Genomic DNA, 18,691 nt, shown 5'->3' on the forward strand with positions numbered 1-18,691 from the left:
CACTAGGACCCTAGCGTCCTCGTGGATACAGAAAGTACATTAGCCTTCCTCTGACAATCACGCTTGTGCTAACACTGTTTGTTACCACAGCTCCCTCCATCACCCCACTGTTGTATTGCGTATTGTTGATTTAACTACAATTTAATGTTTACCAGTCGCGACAGCGTAGCTGGTATTGTTTTCACCTTGTGAGTCAGGTAAAATGCTGTCCTGGAGACACCCACTGTAGCGGGAACTATCACAGATGCAGTTTTGAGTACCACAATAGCATCACAGCTGTGCAAGATACAGTCACGAAACTTTACATGTGTAGTTGAGATCAGAAAGTAGGCAGAGTTCGAAGATGGGCGTGGCCTGACCCATGAGTACTGAGTCCTCATGTAATAATGTAGTAATGGCTGCTGAGTACTCATGTTGACGGGAGCTGCAGCTAGTGCAATCCCATCGTAGGATGGTCTTTAGTTATCTGTGTGTTTATTAAGGGAATTAGCAGAATCCTTTTTGCTGGTCAGATTCATTGAGAGCTCCCTCAAACAACAGAGCCTTTTAAGTGTATAACCACTTGCTATAAATGGCTACTCCTCAACACAAGTGTCTCTGACTGAAATGTAATATGTGTAATATGGAGCCCCTAAAACTGCCAAATGTAATAAAAAGTTATTAGACGAGTCAAAAATATAATTGAATACATCAAAGTGGCACTAAAAGGACTGAAATAAAATTCATAAAAATCCTTTGCAGTGGCCAGATGTTTTTTATGCACGTTTAAAATGTTCTTTATTGAATAAAAAGTTTTAGTATAGTACATATGACCAAAGAGGTACCCATCCAAGATAATGACCCATTTCCTCTATTTTCATCTATATCCTCTCTGTGGCTGCTCACTGTTACAGTACTTCATTCTTTTTTGTTAATGCTTACTGATTAGATTGCACTTTAATTAATGCTAACTTTTTCATTTACCAACCTGACTGTGGCTCTGTTAATGTTCTTCTGTTTGCTGCCACCTTCTGACAGTCACACAACAGCTTTTCCTCACTGTAACCACAGGCCATACCAAAAAAGTCGGTTACTCTCTGTCAATAAACAAGAAAAATCCAACATATTGCACTGAATATTATGCTGCAAGAGTGAGACGAAAAGTTTTTAAAGAAGAGAGGGGTGGACAGAAAGGAGATGCCATATTATTAAAGAGAAAACCATGATCCAGCTTTGATTAATTTTGATCATGGCTTGCCTCCATCAAAAGTGGAGGAAAAGTTTTTAAGAAGTGCTCAAGACAGAGGCTTCTAATGTTGTAATGATTTTACAGATGCTTTTAAAGAAGGATTCTTCACAGCTTTGGGAACTAAGACATATTGTTGGACATAATTTTATAAATTAGAACATTTAGTACCCACTGTGATTGCAGACCTTCTCTAACAGAGACGTTATAAGAGAGGGGAAAAACCACTTAAAACATTTTGAATAGAAACATCTGTGACGCCAAAGATGGCGTTTGTATGAAACATATCCCGCCCCATCTCCCCCAAAAGCCAATCGCTGAACAGGTAGCATATCAAGTCAATCATGTTGTGGCACTGACACAAGTGCAACCTTTTGCATGCATAGAAGAAGTATAAACTGTGGAAAAAAGTGTTTTAAACCTTATTTAGGGGCAAAGCCAACAAACTTGTTAAACAGTTTTCATCAGATTTGACTGGTGATTTCTGTACATGCAGTTTTTATGTCCTGGTGACCATTGAAAGTGAAGTTTTTCGTCTCTCCTCATTCCTTTATACAGGGGCCAGATCTGGTTAGTCTGAAATAACTGCCTGGAGGCGTTGCCAAGACGGCTGTAGAGTGGTGAGACTTGCCTATAAGGACTTTGTTCTTTAATAAAAGGAATTCTATATTCTTAAGAATATGTGCTTTAATGAACTTATAAAAAATAAAATATGAGGGGAAAAAAAAAATCATGATTCCCTCTGAAGCACCGTAATGAGCGCTAATTTTCTTTGGATTTGAGAAAGTATTCATCCATCAGTCAGAAAGGCTTCCAACTTAATATTTAACTGAAACCAAAGAATTCCAGTCCCTGTATAAATAAAAGTTCTCAATACAATAATTAGGCAATTAATTCAGCTTTATTCTTAAACATTCATCAGTTAGGAGAAAGAATGACAAAAAAGAAAAAATCAGTATTGATCACAAAAATAAGATGTAATCCACTCAATCTTTTTTCCATTCAATTTTTAGATAATACATGATTAAAATTTCCATTAACTTCAGAGATGTAGAATCCCTTTCACACTACTGTATATGTAATTATTATTAATTATGTAAATAAATATAATAAACTGAACACAATTAACTTTTTACTGTTTTCCAACTGCAAATTTAATGACAAGAGTGTGGCAACTGGTTAAAGATCTGGGGTGGGCAATAGCCCTGTATCCTTTAAATTTGCGTTACAAATACCTTGTTCACAATCAAATCATGTACCACAGTTTATACTGTATGACTGTACTATTACATTGTCACTGCAGAAACAAACTGCAGTGTGACAACAAACATTTCTCAGAATATTATTCACACAGTGTTGACACAAGCTGTGTGCTCATGGCCCAGCATCAAATATGTACAGACTATGTATCCAGTGTTAATGAACGAAGGCTGGTGGAGGAAACAAAACTCTTTCTTTCCAAAAAAAAAAATAAATAAATAAAAAAAAAAATAAAAAAGACAGCTCACTTCTTTAAAGACCCAAAAAATAAATATTATGAATTTATCATATGAAACAAATACAGACATGATATATAACCATGGAATTATTGTATAATCCAATACATTTTAAAAACTCAAACCCACAATAACAGTTTTCTGGTCATTTTGACTTAATACCAACTGTTTCTATTTCCAAATGTTCTTCTTCCTAAGTCTGTTTTTATTCCAGTGCCATTTTCAGTCTGAATGAGCAGACAGCCAATTCAAATCTACAACCATGCTTGCAGCTCTGTGAGGCTGTACTAAGCCACAGCTGTGCTTTTTAGCTAAATGCTAAAGTCAGCATAGACGCTAACTATGACAATGCTAACATGAGGATGTTTAGCAGGCAATATTTACCAGGTTCATCATCTTATTTTAGCCTTTTAGGATTTTCTATTTTCTATTTCACACTAAACACTAGGTACAGCCGAGCCTGATGGTAAAATCATTAGTTTTGCAGGTTTTTGGTTATAAACCAAACTATCACATAATTTAAAATTTTGGCATATGATGGCACAAGATGGAAAGTCAATTAAAACGCTGTTACATTTAATCCCGAAGGGGACTGTCAATATATCCAATAGTTGTTCAAATATTTCAATCTGGACCTAATTGTTGGACTGGTTGACCACTAACACCGACATTGCCATATCTAGGATGCTGTTAGTGTAGCCATGAGTTTATTGAATTATTTCACTATTTCATGGTTCTATTAAATATTCTATCTGCATTTTTTATTATTATTATTATTATTATTATTATTATTATTATTATTATTATTATTATTATTATTATTATTATTATTATTATTATTATTATTATTATTATAATTATACATAATTTAATGCATATATGAATGTAACACTGAACACTTAGGGTCTATACAATTCAAAGGATAGTTTATACCTAGTAAAATAAATTCTTTATTTTCCAGGAAAGACCATGATGAATAGGCAACATGTTTAAGCTTTGAAAGAAAATAATGATTTAGCCAACAAACAACAGCACATGTTAACTTCTTCAGCTGTTAGTCATGTTAATTTGTGGGGTGTTTCAACCACATGAATGTTCCCACTTTGCCAGATTTTTACTACAATACTTTCCTGTCTCCATTATGATTGATTGACTGTATGTTACTACTTTGAAGAAAAGGATTCAAAGCTGACTAGATCATCATAGATTATTTTTGAATTTAAAATGTCTGTTATATTTTGTTATCCTAAATTAATTTGTAATATTTGCACATATTTAGCCTCTGCTGCCTTGAGGAGCTGTCTGTTTTTCATGTCTTAAGATTCATGCAAGCTTCACTGTTTATTTATTCTAAATAATACAGGACATAGTGCCATAGACCAGGATTTGGTTATATTTATCTCAATCTACGAGTCATTTATTAAGACTGAAAGACTTCTGGCATCAAATCACCCTCATAACCTTTCTGTGATCAGTCTAAGTTCTGAATTAGTGTTTGACTCAGCAGGCCTGCAGTGATTAACCAGGCATCACCTCTTAGAAGGTAAGTCAGGCACAAACCCTTCAAAGTATCTAGGATTTTATTTATTTATTTTTATTTTTTTTTTAAATACTATTTAACCTAGGTTTCATTTGTAAAAAATAGGTTTGTTCAGTAACCCAAAAATACTTTTTTTGATACAAGATTATAATTTGTTTTCTGAGAGCACCACTTTTAACAGCCTGCTTTGACTGTACATTGTACTGATAATATGGAAGTATGTTTAAGTGAACACTCCTTATTGATCCAAATTAATAAATAAAGGATTTCCCTCTCATTAAGTGAACTCTGGATTGGTCTGTTTGTACAATATGAGGATAGCATGTGTGAAAAACTTTGGCAGTAGACATGAAGAGACATGAAATGTGAAACACTGAGGGAAGTTGCAATATTTGCAGATAGAAATGTTCACTACAGATCAAACCTGACCTTCATGAATATATTATCTTATGTGCGATATAGCATTCATTCAGTAGATTTCTATGTGATACAGTCCCACCCCCAACACACGTTAATGTTACTACTTTAAGGTTGTGCAGCCTAAAGTTTATAACTTGACAACCACACGGCAAACCTTAATGGAAAAGAATCAGGACTCCAATCAAATGATCTTTCATCAGTTTTCTAATTAAAACTTCAGCCTGTGATAGCCGACCTCTTTGCACAAACTCTGAACTAATTAAAAGCCAATGAACTAATTAAACCCAAAAAACTTTATATCACAGCTTCCCTTTGCTGTAATCAAACTAGCATGTACAGTATGTACAAAATTAAAATACTTAGCAGTCAATCCATCATTTGCCTGACCTTGACTGCTAATGATGCATTTAGGGAAGTTGGTGAAGAAAATTGAATAGTCCATTGGCCTCTGTCTAGTGTTATTTATAGCGAAAATTTTTACATAAGTCATTGTTTTTCCATATAGTAATGCCACAGTGTGACAGAACTACAAGTCCAGATACTGTATATTGAAGCTGTACACAATAAAGTGACCATCTGAGAACATTTATGAAACTGAGGTTCTTCAATCCGGTTTGACAAAGTAAAAGCATGAAAATTTCATGCTGATCCAGTGAAATCTATGTAAAGCTATCTACCTTGAGACAGTCATTATGACAAACAGTAAGAGCTGAAGAGTAAGCCCCAAGTAGCACTGTATCTTTATTAATCTTCTAAGATGAATATGACAGAAAAAAGCAAAATGACAGCTTCTGGCTTTTAAAAGGGACCCCAAAGTCAAACCACTTCAAAAAGCATGATACCAGAAAAAACATAACACTTCAGCTTTCTGCCACAACACTTACTGTATACGACAGAAAATGTTAATCTGACCATAATCTTGCAGCATAGGCTGGCTCTTTGAATTTTCTCCTCATCTCCGATGTCCCTTCTGCTTCTTGTTCCTTGCAGGGGTCCTGATCGGCTGACTGGCAGCTCCATTTTCCAGTGGCACAAGAACTGGAGCTGCCGGTGGAGAGGTGGGAAGGAAAAGATCGTCGATGCTGGACTTGAAGGGTCCTGCAGGAGAAAATTTCAGGGGACTGAAAGAAATAGACAAAGAAATAGACAGAGAAGTTAAAAGAAATAGACAGAGAAGTTATAAGAAATATATGACTGTTGAAAAGAAAGAAGATAAATGAAATTATTTATCATTTTTATACATCTTGTAGTTCTTTAAGAAACATTCCATATAGGACATACAGTATAAGAAATTGTAAGTCACATTTGATTGCCTTAAAACCTGGAATTAAGTAATTGGAGTAATTTACAGTCAGACATGAGTATTTTGACAATTACATTTTTCTGTTCTTCAGTCTCTGTAATTTTATCACAATCAATTTGAAATTAAATAATGGATACTACATGAAAGTACCAAGTCTCAGCTTTAATTTGAGTAGGTTTACATCCATATAGAAAGAACTGTGTGGCAATATAGCCCTTTAAACACATAGTTCCCAAAGATTAGGGTTTAAAAAATTACTGGAAAGATACACAGGAAGTCAAATTAAATCATCATATGGAAGTCTTTGACCAAAGACATCAGCAAACACTTTGTATCTTCCATGGTGATGCTCTCTCAGAGCTTCACTGCAGCCCCCTTCAGCTCTTGCTTGCTGTGGGGTCTCTCTGCCTTTAGTCTGGTCTTCGGCAATTGGAATGCTGCTCAGTCGGACTGACATCAGGTGACTGACTCACCCAGTTGATACTACATCCTCACCCTGAGAAGCTCTTAGTTTGCTTTGGCCGTATGTTTATGATCATTGTCCTGCTGGATGATGAAATATCTTCCAATGAGTTTTGGTGCATTTGGCTAAATCTGAGCACAGAAGGCTCCTGTATACTTCTGCATTCATCCTCTTTTTTCTGTCTGCACTGAAATCCTAAATAAATGCCAGTGTGCCAGTTACATTTGCACCCATACATGCCCAAGCCATAACAGAACCAGCACCATGTTTGACAGATGAGGTGGTGGCTTTGGGTCATGAGCTGTTCCTTTTTTATCCTCTCTTTCCTCTTCCCATCATTTTGACAGTGGTTTCTTTTTGTGCGTTTTTTGTGAGTTTTTTGTGAACTGCAGCCTGGCCTTTCTATTTTTGAGGTTCACCGGGAGTTTGCATCTCGTGGTGAATCTGCTGAGTTTTTCTGGTCCTGAAGTCTCTCGTTCATTGACAAGGAAACATGTACAACTACATCCTGGAGAGCATTCTTGACTTGCTGTGCAGTCATAAAGAGGTTTTTCTTCAACATGCATATGATTCTAATCGACAAAACTTGTGCTCCTCGGTCTACCAGCTCATTAGCCATTTTCTATTTCTAATGTACACACTGGCTTTTTTAGAATGTACCCAGCTCCTGATTTTGGGAGAGCAACTACCTCTGATACCTCTCTGATAGATTGCTTGTTTTAGCTCTTAACTCTCAATCAACTCTGAGCCACTTGTGAGCTCTTTTGTGCATGAACTAATGTTTAAACAACAAACAGCTGCCCAAGAAACATTTAGTAGCCAAGCGACCAATTACTTTTTAACCCTTGTAGTCTGGGCACTGTGTGTTTAAAGGGCTATATCTCATACAAGGTTCTTTCAATATTGATAGAAACCCATTCAAATTAAAGTGGAGACTTGGGAATTGAATGTAGTAATTCTTATTTTATTTCAAATTTAACGCGCTGAAGCAAAGAGCCTGAGGAACAAAAATATGTAACAGTCCAAATACTTATGGCCTGGACTGTAGAAAACAACAGTACATATGTACATTTGTAAGATTTTTCTGAATTAGAAATAATTCATATGGTTTTGGGTACTAGGAAAATAAAGATTTCGGGAATATTCTTTATTTTTCTCTGTTGAATGAGGGATGGTACAGAAACTGTTATTATTATTATTTTGTTAAGGAAAAAGTTTATCTTTAAAGCTGATGGGCTGGATTCTTTGAATATAAATTGCCAGCTGTGAGAGCGTGGCTGGTATTTTCACCTTGTGAGTCTGTGTGTGTCTTTGTGTGTGTGTGTTTGTCATCATGGCAAAATGCGGTGTTGAAGACACCTACTGTAGCGGGAACTACCACAAAGATGGTTTTCAGTAATTTGATAGGTGTGAATGTCTGTGTGTCAACAGATTGTCACCATAATAGTGTCACAACCACAAAGATACAGTCACAAAATTTTATAGGCATGTAGTTGAGATCAAAATGAAAGCAGAGTTTGAGGATGGTTGGGTCCAACCCATGAGTAATGAGTCCTCATATAATAATGGAGTAATAACTTCTAAGTACTCATGGCTCGGATCGTCAACATGTTGCGTTGCAGCTGGTGTGATCCCATCACAAGATGGTCTCTAATTACCCCCGCCAAGGAGGTTATGTTTTCACCCATGTCTGTTTGTTTGTTGGTTTGTTTGTTTGTTTATTTTTGAGGAGGATTATGCAAAAAATACCGAACTGATTTGCACCAAACTTGGTGAAGGGATGGGGCATGGGCCAGGGAAGAACCCGATACTTTTTAGGAGGAGAACCAGTTAAAGGGGCAGATCGATTATTTTTTTATCACTTCCCTTAACATTACTTCCCTTGGCAGAGGTATGTGTTCTCCTGAGTTCAATTATATTTTCATCAAAAAAAAAGGGGTCACACTCCTAAAAACGTTAAGAACCACCAGTTAACTTAATAATCAATACATTTGCCTCTAATGTATTTATAATTAACTATTACGCACAACAATTTCATGACATGGTACATGAGAACAAAGTAATGACACTAGAGCTAAAAAATCAAGAGTCAAAGAAAAAGATAAGGAAAGATTTTTTTTTTTAAATGTAAACGGTTACATTTATAGATTAAGAAACCTTGACAATAGTGTACCCGAGGTGCCTTACAATATTTTTAAAGAATTCTGGATCCTAGGAAAACACAGACTACTACTAATACTGGTACTATTGGTGAGCATGATTGTAAAATAGTGTTTGAAGTTACTCTAACGCTCTCATTATTTCTTTTGCCTACACAGAAACCTAATTAAGATCTAAATAAAGTCCCAGAATATCGGTCTAAACAAAAGTTTGTTTATGTGTGTGTTACCTGATGGGTGTGCGTGGGCTGCTGTTGTGTCGGCGTACAGGTCGTGTTCGGGGTTCAAATGAGAAGCCCTCTTTTAGACTCTCTAGGACCGATGGAGCCACGTAGGTGAAACCCTAAAGGGAAATGGTCACTCTTTTATATCATTCATGGACAGATACAGTAATTCTGGCTACCGCAATAAAACAGCGTTTGTTTTTTTTTTACTTTTTTTTAAACTTTTTTTTACTACAATGTTAAAAAGTAAAGGTACAGTGAAAGGGCACCGACTCATTACCTGCATCAAAAGTAATGTTTCATTTCAAGTTGGATGTGGTTTCTGGAGCCTAAGTATATACCATAAAAAAAGTCAGATAAAGAAGATTATCTCACAGCAAAGGCTAGCTCTGCACTGTGGCTGAGTGAGGTGTCATCTGGACTGTCCACTGGTGTCTGTCTGGTAAACCTGGTGTCAAACTGGCTCACATCCTCATCTGACTGCTACAGAGACAGACAGAGAAAAGCCAAAACTTAGAGAGAAAAGAGAGTAACAAAGAAAAAGGTAACACTTATTAAGGTATACATAGATATGAAGAAGTGTAGCAATGTAGCACAAAGACAGTGAGAGGTTTGGGAACATGAAAGGGATATACAGTAGGTGGTGGTTTAGAAACAAGGGGGATATAAAAAAAAAAGCAGAGTTTGCCATAATATTAACGTAACAAGCTATTTGATAACATAATGGGCACAAAACAACAACTGATGACTTACCAGCTGTGGCTTGTATGGTGGCTCCACTCTCTTGTTCAGCAGGTCATCCCAGTTAATGTGCTTGAAGAATGGATGTTTCTGTAGAGGAACAAAAGGGTTGGGTTTTTTTGTTTCGTTTTGATGTTTTTTCTACATGCTTGAATATGTTTAGACTGTTTAAACTGACAAACATGTGCACATTTATTAAAAGTATGAATTCTGTATTTATACTATGCTGAAATCAGTTAAACCCCAGTGTGTAAGTATTCTTCACTGTTCAGAGGCTAGGTGCAGATAAACCATTTCTTATGGCAGCAATGAGTTTTTTTAATGTTTATTGATATCCTGTTTTAAATTCATCATTTAATAATCAAGGTTATTATTAGAATGTTTTATAAATTTTTTGTAGGAATTATTTATTGGACCAAACATTTTACACAAGTGTTAGACAGTGTTAAATGCTGAAAAACAACAGACTCTCCTTTTATTCAGATTCAAATGGGAGATAATAGTAGATCTTAAATCCGTTCTGTTCTTTGTCTATGTTCTTTGTCTATGTATGTCTACTTCCTTATTAAACTCCAATGATGTTGTGATGTAGTATCAGATCAGTACGATCAGCTGCAGTGTGCAATCTCTAACAGATTTCCAATAAAGGGCTGTGTCTGTCTGGTAAAACACTTCCATGAAGGATAGTCTCATGTATACCTGCTCATGGCTTCAAAAGGAGGACCAAAGCAATTTCTGGGTCAAGCGAGAACCATGGAGCATGGCACAATCAAAAAGGGAACTGGAATGTACCCCATGTCTCTTATTTTACAAACTCTGGGTTTGCTTTGTTTCTTGGGCAGCATTTCAATCATACCCTTCAAAAGACTCAAAAACTTCAAAACATTTCCACTAATTCTGCACCTTTTCATCACCTAAAACCAGACCATACCTGTCACTGTCATCTCAATACTGCATATAATATAAATCCTTAAAATGGCAGTTGACACCTTGTGTGTCTTTCTCCGTATCCATTAATATCAGGACAGAGTAATAGGCAAGCATGTTACTGCTTGGCCTACCTGCAACCTGTTTGATTTGCTTGCGTAGCTCCTATTCTGTCTGTGAATTTTTTTTTTTACATTGCATTTCTACTTGGTAATATACAATACTCCACCAGGGGGAGAATGTTGTGAATGATCACATTTTCAGTATGTCTTGAGTGCCTTTTCACATGGATTTTATGTATTTTTAGCATGTACAATTATAGTGAAACCACGTTAAAACCAGGTAGAGATCTAAGATGACTGATAGTGGTTACTACAACTATCGGAGAGAATGTGAGTGAGTGAAAAAGCTACAACAGTTGGTTACCTGGATATCAGCACAGTCTGCTTTACTGGATCCAAGTCTTTGGGCTGGATTCTTCTTCAACAGCTGAAAAAAGATAGAATGGCACATGTCACTACAAAGATTGATGATTGTGTGCTATAGTTTTTGAAATGAATTTTTAAAATAATTACTTGTTTTAATTTAGGGAATAAATGTGTTTTCGTAATATTGTTTCAAATGAGCATTCATAGAAGGAAAATAACAAAATTAATATAGAGAGGGACAGATAGATACTTTCATTGGATTACAATACAGTCACTGAAGACAGATTAATTGATTAATTTAACTAACTTTAACTGATTTGAATTCATATCAAAGGACTATTATTTTCAAGTTAATCTGACTAATATTTGTTACAATATAAGTGATATACAAGATTAAAGTATCTACATACACTTATAAAATCTGTTCAGCTGCAAGAGAAATCCTTTGACATGAAAATAATATTATTACTACATCATTCCCACTTTGCACTATGTCAAATAAAACAGAAATAAATAGCAAACTGAGACGTTTCTAAGGATAGCTTTTTGATGACTAAACTTTAAGTAGCTTTTAATGTTGAGGCTCTGCAGATGTATGCAGTTTTGGTTTTACAGTATTTCCAATGACGATGTAGATGTAGAGGAGTTCATTCCTGACCGTGGAAACAGTACTGGACAAAACCATCTGAGCCCAGTGTCCATTACTAGCTGTTCTTGAGCTTTAAATTGCATCACATTTACTGACGAAAATAATACCATGGTAATACCATGGACTTTGTGGTTAATGGTTTTGTAAGCTGATGTAGGTGTAGATTGACCTAATTAGATTTATAGTTAATGTAAACATGGGTCTAAAAGTTTTGCATACAGCCCGTACAGCGGCTCCTTATACCCAACTGAACAAAAGTTATTTGACCTAACCCATCTACATCTTCAGAAAATGTACATCTGTGGAAAACCTGACTCATTGTACAAGATATTTTCAAAATCTAACTTGGATTGTTGGTGAAGCGCAACCACACAAGGAGGATTACATCCACTTTAGTGTATGATGGGTTGATTGGCTGATTAATCGTGGTTATGAAATTGAAAACACAATTTTAATAGCCATATAGAAAGCTGCTAAGTATTTTATTTGAGGGCAGAAGCCCATTTTACACGACAGACATGATAAATGATACATGAATACAAAAGATCACATGCTAAAATTCACTCATGAATGTGACCAATGTGATTGGGCTCAATTCTTTAAGTCGTTAAAGCATTTCCTACTTTTGGATTGTAACAATGTGTACGGAGGGTCACTTTGTAGACTGACAAATCATCTGAGAATAAAAATTGCTGTTCTTGCGATTAATTAAATAAGACACTTTGTCATCTAATCTGAATATTGCCCGTGGGTGATAACACAATGTAAAAAATGTTTTTCCTGCCAATTGTGTGAAACCAGAACTGAAGCAAAAGAACGACAAAAAGTCTAAATCCACATTTATACATCATATGTCAGTGTTTTTTTGTGTGTGTCACAGACCTTCTTGATGAGGTCCCTGGCATCAATGGTGAGGTATGGGGGCAGATTGAGTTTACACTTCAAGATCTTATCAATGGTCTTCTTCCTGTTTTCAGCTGTGAATGGAGGCTGGTGGAAAATCAGAAGAGGGAGTCAGCAGTTAATAAAGGAGATCTAAACTACTGGTTTCTGTATTCTGTAAATAGAGATGTAAATCCATCATGGTAGGGATAAACAGCACCACTAACAAGCAGTGTTTGGTGGTAATGCATTACTCAACATTTTACAGTTATATTAGGCTTTGGCAACAGCAAAATGTACCCACATCGCATGATGCTGTTGTTTGTTACATGTTTCCCTAATTGAGCTACTCAATAGTCGTACAAGAACTAAACAATTGTATCATGAGTTGAGAGCAGCTTTCCAAGTTTTCTGGACCAAATATGAGATTAAAGGATAAACACTGAAAAAATACTACAACTCATCACCATCTCCTGACATAGTTTTCTCATAATTAAGAACTGTTCTCTCTCACAGTATTAGCTTACCGATCCAGTCATCATATCATACATCAGGGCCCCAAGGCTCCACCAGTCTACTGCTCTGTTATGACCTGATCTGGTCAGGATCTCTGGAGCCCTGCAACAGAAGACGACACTCAGAGAAGGGGAAGTTGTGAATGAGGAAGTTATCATAGTGAAAAAAGTCAAATATTTGTGTTTACTAAATTTACAAATTGCATTACACCATTCTGCTTCAATGTTCTCAAGTTTGTAAATGATATCAAAACCTCTTGAACCTGTAAGAAGAACTACAGCACAAAAAGGAGCATAACACGTTCTCTGAATGGTTGATGGAGAGAAAACAGCAGCATGCAGTCATGTAGTCAGAAAGGTGTTAAAAAAGCTACAGAGCGTGTGGTACTGAGTGTGTCTATTAGAGTTAATGCAGTGTTACCCACATGTATTCTATGGTGCCACAGAAGGTGTGTGTGACTGTTCCATCATGAATTGATTCCTTACAGAGGCCAAAATCAGTTAGCTTGATGTGTCCTTTAAATAAAGAAAAACATATTGAAATAAAATCCATGGTTTAAGTGTAAGGCTAAATTTATATTAGAAGTAAGAGAAAATGACACAATCACAAAATTATGTCTCAACTAGGATACAAAGTAAGGAACAGGAAACAACACAAACCAGCCACACAGTGCTCAAATTTATCAGGTCACTTAAGGTTATTTTTGGTCAAACTTTCAGAACTTTATTTTAATTTTAACACATAAGGTCATGTTTTTTTTAATACACGTTTCATTATCTATCATTAAAAACTAAATTAAGCTACAAAATTAAGTATTATTCACAGGATGTTTGACCACAGTGATTCAGTGGATTAGTTGTGCTCAAAAACAGTTAGAGACTAAAAATCGGCTGAAGCATTTCAGCAGCCCCATTCGATTTACGATCATTCTGCATTTTAGGGAGCAACAGTTTTATCGTTATCTTGCACTCTTCACATTTATTTACATATATTCTTAGACATTTACATAGTGTGTTACCTTGGTGATTAAGCATGATGTTTTCAGGTTTGAGATCTCTGTAAATAATGCCGTTAGAATGGAGGTGACCTAGGGCCAATGTGATCTCTCCTAGATAGAAACTACATACACACAGAAGTTACTTAAGTCCATGACCTAAATTTAAAATTAATAAATAATTTCCATTGTAACAAATCAATATCATTACCACGCTAAAGCTGTAAAACTCAAAATTACAGTATATGTGCAGACATTGAGCTGAGAAGAGGTAATCCTTACCAAGCAGTGTCCTCCATGAAGATGCCTTCTTTCTCCAGCTGCATGAATAGCTCCCCTCCTGTTGATAAACAACAGTACAGATTGGTTAAAGCCATTAGAAATTTTTCCTCCGATCCATTCCTTCATATCGCTGCCATCCATGTTTTTCCCCCTCCACGTCTTTCCCGATATCCATTCAAAATACTTTATTGCCATAAATGCTTAAAAAGAAGCGCTCTGATAAGGTGTGTACACATGCTCTAAAGTTGGTCCGTGGCATCTGTCTCTCCTATGTTTTTATCCTCCCCATGCATCAGTCCATCCCTCGGTGCCTCTGTCTTACCACTTAAACACTCAAGTATGAGGTAGAGTTTTCCCCCGGTCTGGAATGCATAGAGCAGATCCACGATGAATGGGTGTCTCACCGTCTCCAGTATCTCCCGTTCTGCTCGGGTATGTGCTGTGTCTTTAGCGTTACATACTATCTTAGCCTTGAGACAAACACGTTGAGAGGGGGAAAGGAGGGGAGGATAAAATGAAGGTAGCAAGAGAAGAAGGACAAATACAGGACAAATAGGAGATGAGAGGCAGATAATGGAGAGAGTGGGGAGTAAGGGAAAACGGCAGGAAAAAGATGAATGGAGGAACAGCTTCATATAATGCATATCGTATGATTTGAGTTCCAGGAAAAAGCTGTGGGCTGCATCAAAGTACCTTTTTCAGGACCTTCATGGCAAATATCTTCCCCATCTGGGCACCTTGAACCTTCCTCACCTGGAAAACCTTAAAGAAGACATTTTGTTTTAAAATTAAATCATACAATTAAAAAAAAATACAGTGGTGTGTTACTTATCAAGTAACTAATATTAGGACTGTGCTGAAAGGGATATTTTATGTAGTGCTAGATTGATTATTATTAATCAATTAATCCTGAGTCATCATCAAGCAAAAATTCCATTAAATTTGCTGGTTCCAGCCTCTCAAATGTGAGGATTTGCTGCTTTTCTCTGTTTTATATTAGGGTAAAGTGATTATATCTCTGGGTTTTAGTCAGACATTATCTGACAAACAGCTATTATCATGGCATGATGTTTATAGTAGCTTTGGTAGGAAAACACTGTACTAGTAGGTTTATTTCCAAGGACACTCATGCCCACTCATACTCCAGAAATCAGCAATAAAACCTTGCAGAAAAATTATTTAACCTACATTTAACATCAAAACCTTTTAAAGCTATTTAAACCTATTAAAGGTTATTTACAATGAAAATATTATTGTGTTCTGGGATTACTTTTCTGAGTAGTTATAAATAAAAACACAAGGAAAAAGTTTGTGGACAGAAAGATAAAGATGTCACCTTTAAAAAGGTGTCAAATGTGTACATGTATACTCCAACGTACACACTCACATGCACACACCTTGCCATAGGCTCCTTTTCCCAACACAGTAAGAAGCTCAAAGCAGTCAGGTCCAACCCTCTCACTGTCTCTGTTGACACTCTCACTGGTCAACTCCACCTCCTCTATCTGAACACTGTGAAGAAGGATAAGAATGATGCAGAAAAATGGAGGTTTAGATACATACACATACATATGTACGTATACATATATACACAAATATACACATACATATATACATAAATATAATCATATATACATACACATATACGCATATACATATATATACACACACACACACACACACACATATATATATACATATATATATATATATATATATTATATGTGTATGTATATATATATATACACACGTATGTATATATATTTATATATATACATACATATGTATATATATATATATATATATATATATATATATATATATATATATATAAAATATATATATATTATATATATATATATATATATATATATATATTATATATATATTATATATATTTTATATATATATTATATATATTTTATATATATATTATATATATTATATATATTTTATATATATATTATATATATTATATATATTTTATATATATATTATATATTATATATATATATATATATATACATACATACATACATCCATGCCACAACAATAAAGTCGGTCACTGGTTTTAATGTTATTGTTGATCAGTGTGCATTTTTATTATTTAAAAATAATACTAAATTCAACTTACTTCTCTGGTTCTGTCACAGTGAAGTCACAGACATCATCCTACATTTGAGAAACAACAAGCCAAGGAGGTTAAACAATAATAATAAAATTAAATATGAATTTAAAACATAAAGAGCTATATATTATTTTATATTCTGCATCATCATCATTAATTCAATTACAAAAGAGCTGAAAACTTTTTGTGCTGCACTTGCATTTCCATGGCACCTTTTTACCTTAGTGGTTTACAAAATACTTTAAAGTTTTGCTTCTCATTCATCCACTGACACACACACACACACACAAAAGCAAACACACATACAAAACACACTGACGGTGACGGAGCTGTCATTCAAGGAGCTGTCCTGCACATCGGGAGCAACTTAGGGTTCAGTGTCTTGCCCAAGGACAGGAGGAGCTGGGAACTGACCAGCTCTACCACCTGAGCCAAATTGATTATCATGTCATTTTTCAAATGACATCTTATCTTACAAGCCCAAGAAACCAGTAGCAACGTTTAATGAGCAAAATTCACAGTTTTCTCATCTCATCCTAGTGTATTTCAGTTATTTATGGGATCAGCTGTAGGGATACAGACCTCTGTATCACTGATGTCCTCAGTCTCCAAGTCTATGTCGAACACTCCTGCCATCCTGAAACAGAAACTTTACAATCAGACAGTCTGTTGTGTTTCATTTAACCAAAGGCTCATTAACACTTTCACCTCTATGAGGAATGAGGTTATACCATACAACTCAAAAACAGTGAACTGTTAAAGAGGAGAAGCAGTCATTACAGGAGCACTACAGCAGCACAAATGTCTGCTCTCAGACTGCAATCTGGAAGATCATTGTTACTTAGTTGCTCTGCAATAACCATTCTATTCCATATGAAAATATTTTTGTGGTCATTATTGATTGGTGTTGTGTGCATAAAGAAATTCTGGGAGACCCTCAAAGAATTTCAGAGGGACTACTGGAGTCCTTGGACCACAATATGACCTATCTATTGTAGCTAGCCAAGTGCTGAAAAAATACAAACAAAACCGCGTTTAGTAATCAACAGAAGGAGCTGCTGGTGATGTGGGTGAGTCAAAATTCAAATAAATTGGCCCACTTAAAACGTAACGTTAGCTTAGTCTTCCTAGTCCAGGCAGTTGTCTGAGTAAAGCATGGCGTAGCTACATCTTTGAGTTTAAAAAAAACATTGATATCCGTTTTTTAAGTCCTGTCCGAAATTATCTGGCTTCGAGTAACGCTGAGGACTATTACAGATGTCCATCCAATGCTTTAAGAGAGCTAGCCTAAGTTCTAACGTTAGCATGCTACTTAGTTAGATTGCAACCTAAACAGTTTGTTAGTGACCATGAAAGCAAATGTTTTTGTTTAAAAGAGCTGATTGACTCCCACAACTGGTCTGTTAGTTTATTAGGGTGCTACTTCTTCCTGAAAAATGTCACATGTCATTGGTTACAACTGACTGACAATACTAAATGTTAGCTATCATCACGTTGAAAGCCTAGGCTGAGAGCTGGTTTGACAGGTAGCAGGCTACCAAACATGCTAATGCTAGCTAGCGTTTTACCTGGTAACGCTCCTTCATCCGGTGGTTCCTTATTTTCAGTATCTCTGTAGTCCGATAGTTTAAAAAAACGAAGCTGTTTTTCGTACACCAACAGCTGTGTTCGTCATTGCTCTTCTTACACTTTAGTAACTTAACCTGCAACAACACACAAGGGTGTTTAGGTCCCCTTCATGCTCCTCTAGCATTAAACCTCTGTGCTGTTGTTGTCGCTGCATGGACCTTTAACCTCCTACGTCAACAGTCAAGGGGGCTGACAAGAAAAGCAGTAACAGCTTACGCTAACACTACAACAATAAAAATGTAATTAATCTTTATTATTATTGTTAATATAATCTTTATACTTTTCTTATTTATATATGGAATATGATGAAGAACAGCAGTATATACTTTTTGGCACTAGCCGATACTTTATTTCTTCTTCTTCTCATTATTATTATTGTTATTATTATTTTTCTTTTATTAAAAAAGGAGCTAAAGAATTTCGCGCAACTGCTGTGCAATAATATACATTTGCGGGCCATTTAAGTATTTACAACAGTATGAAGATATACTGTATGTGGGAGTGACTCAAAATAAACTACAATGCCCATGTTCATGGTAAGAAAGGAACATGACCCTTAATGTAACAAAATCCCCACAAATGTCTTTTCCTGTTGGAAAAATAAACGTATGCACTACCAACCAGTTTGATCACAACTTTACATTTATCTCTCTATGTCTCTTCACTGGTCCCAAACTAAGCCTGA

The 18,691-nt window shown here is 35.7% G+C and overlaps 1 protein-coding gene across 1 annotated transcript; it reads right to left on the bottom strand.

Moving 5' to 3' along the window:
* Positions 1–2,119: 2,119 nt before the first annotated feature.
* Positions 2,120–18,173, bottom strand: LOC120800006 (ribosomal protein S6 kinase beta-2-like). Its single transcript, XM_040145706.1, has 16 exons — positions 17,946–18,173; positions 16,960–17,014; positions 16,384–16,421; positions 15,647–15,761; positions 14,943–15,011; positions 14,572–14,719; positions 14,250–14,307; positions 13,992–14,092; positions 13,398–13,488; positions 12,985–13,075; positions 12,458–12,565; positions 10,925–10,987; positions 9,584–9,661; positions 9,206–9,313; positions 8,837–8,949; positions 2,120–5,802 (listed from the first exon to the last, which is right to left on the bottom strand). The coding sequence occupies exons 2-16, from the start codon at positions 17,011–17,013 to the stop codon at positions 5,634–5,636; spliced, it is 1,404 nt and encodes a 467-aa protein (XP_040001640.1). The 5' UTR covers position 17,014; positions 17,946–18,173; the 3' UTR covers positions 2,120–5,633.
* Between the last annotated feature and the right edge of the window lie 518 nt (positions 18,174–18,691).

This window comes from Xiphias gladius, chromosome 15 (assembly GCF_016859285.1).
Source record: "Xiphias gladius isolate SHS-SW01 ecotype Sanya breed wild chromosome 15, ASM1685928v1, whole genome shotgun sequence".
NCBI classification, from domain to species: domain Eukaryota; kingdom Metazoa; phylum Chordata; class Actinopteri; order Istiophoriformes; family Xiphiidae; genus Xiphias; species Xiphias gladius.

What these genes read in the sequence shown, in the direction of transcription:
- LOC120800006 (XM_040145706.1), bottom strand. Translation starts at nt 17,013, where the DNA reads ATGGCAGGAGTGTTCGACATAGACTTGGAGACTGAGGACATCAGTGAT. An exon ending in GAAAAGGAGCCTATGGCAAG is followed by an intron (nt 15,012 to 15,646) that starts GTGTGTGCATGT and finishes GTCTTCTTTAAG; the next exon opens with GTTTTCCAGGTGAGGAAGGT. An exon ending in CCAGGGACCTCATCAAGAAG is followed by an intron (nt 10,988 to 12,457) that starts GTCTGTGACACA and finishes ATCTTTTTTCAG; the next exon opens with CTGTTGAAGAAGAATCCAGC.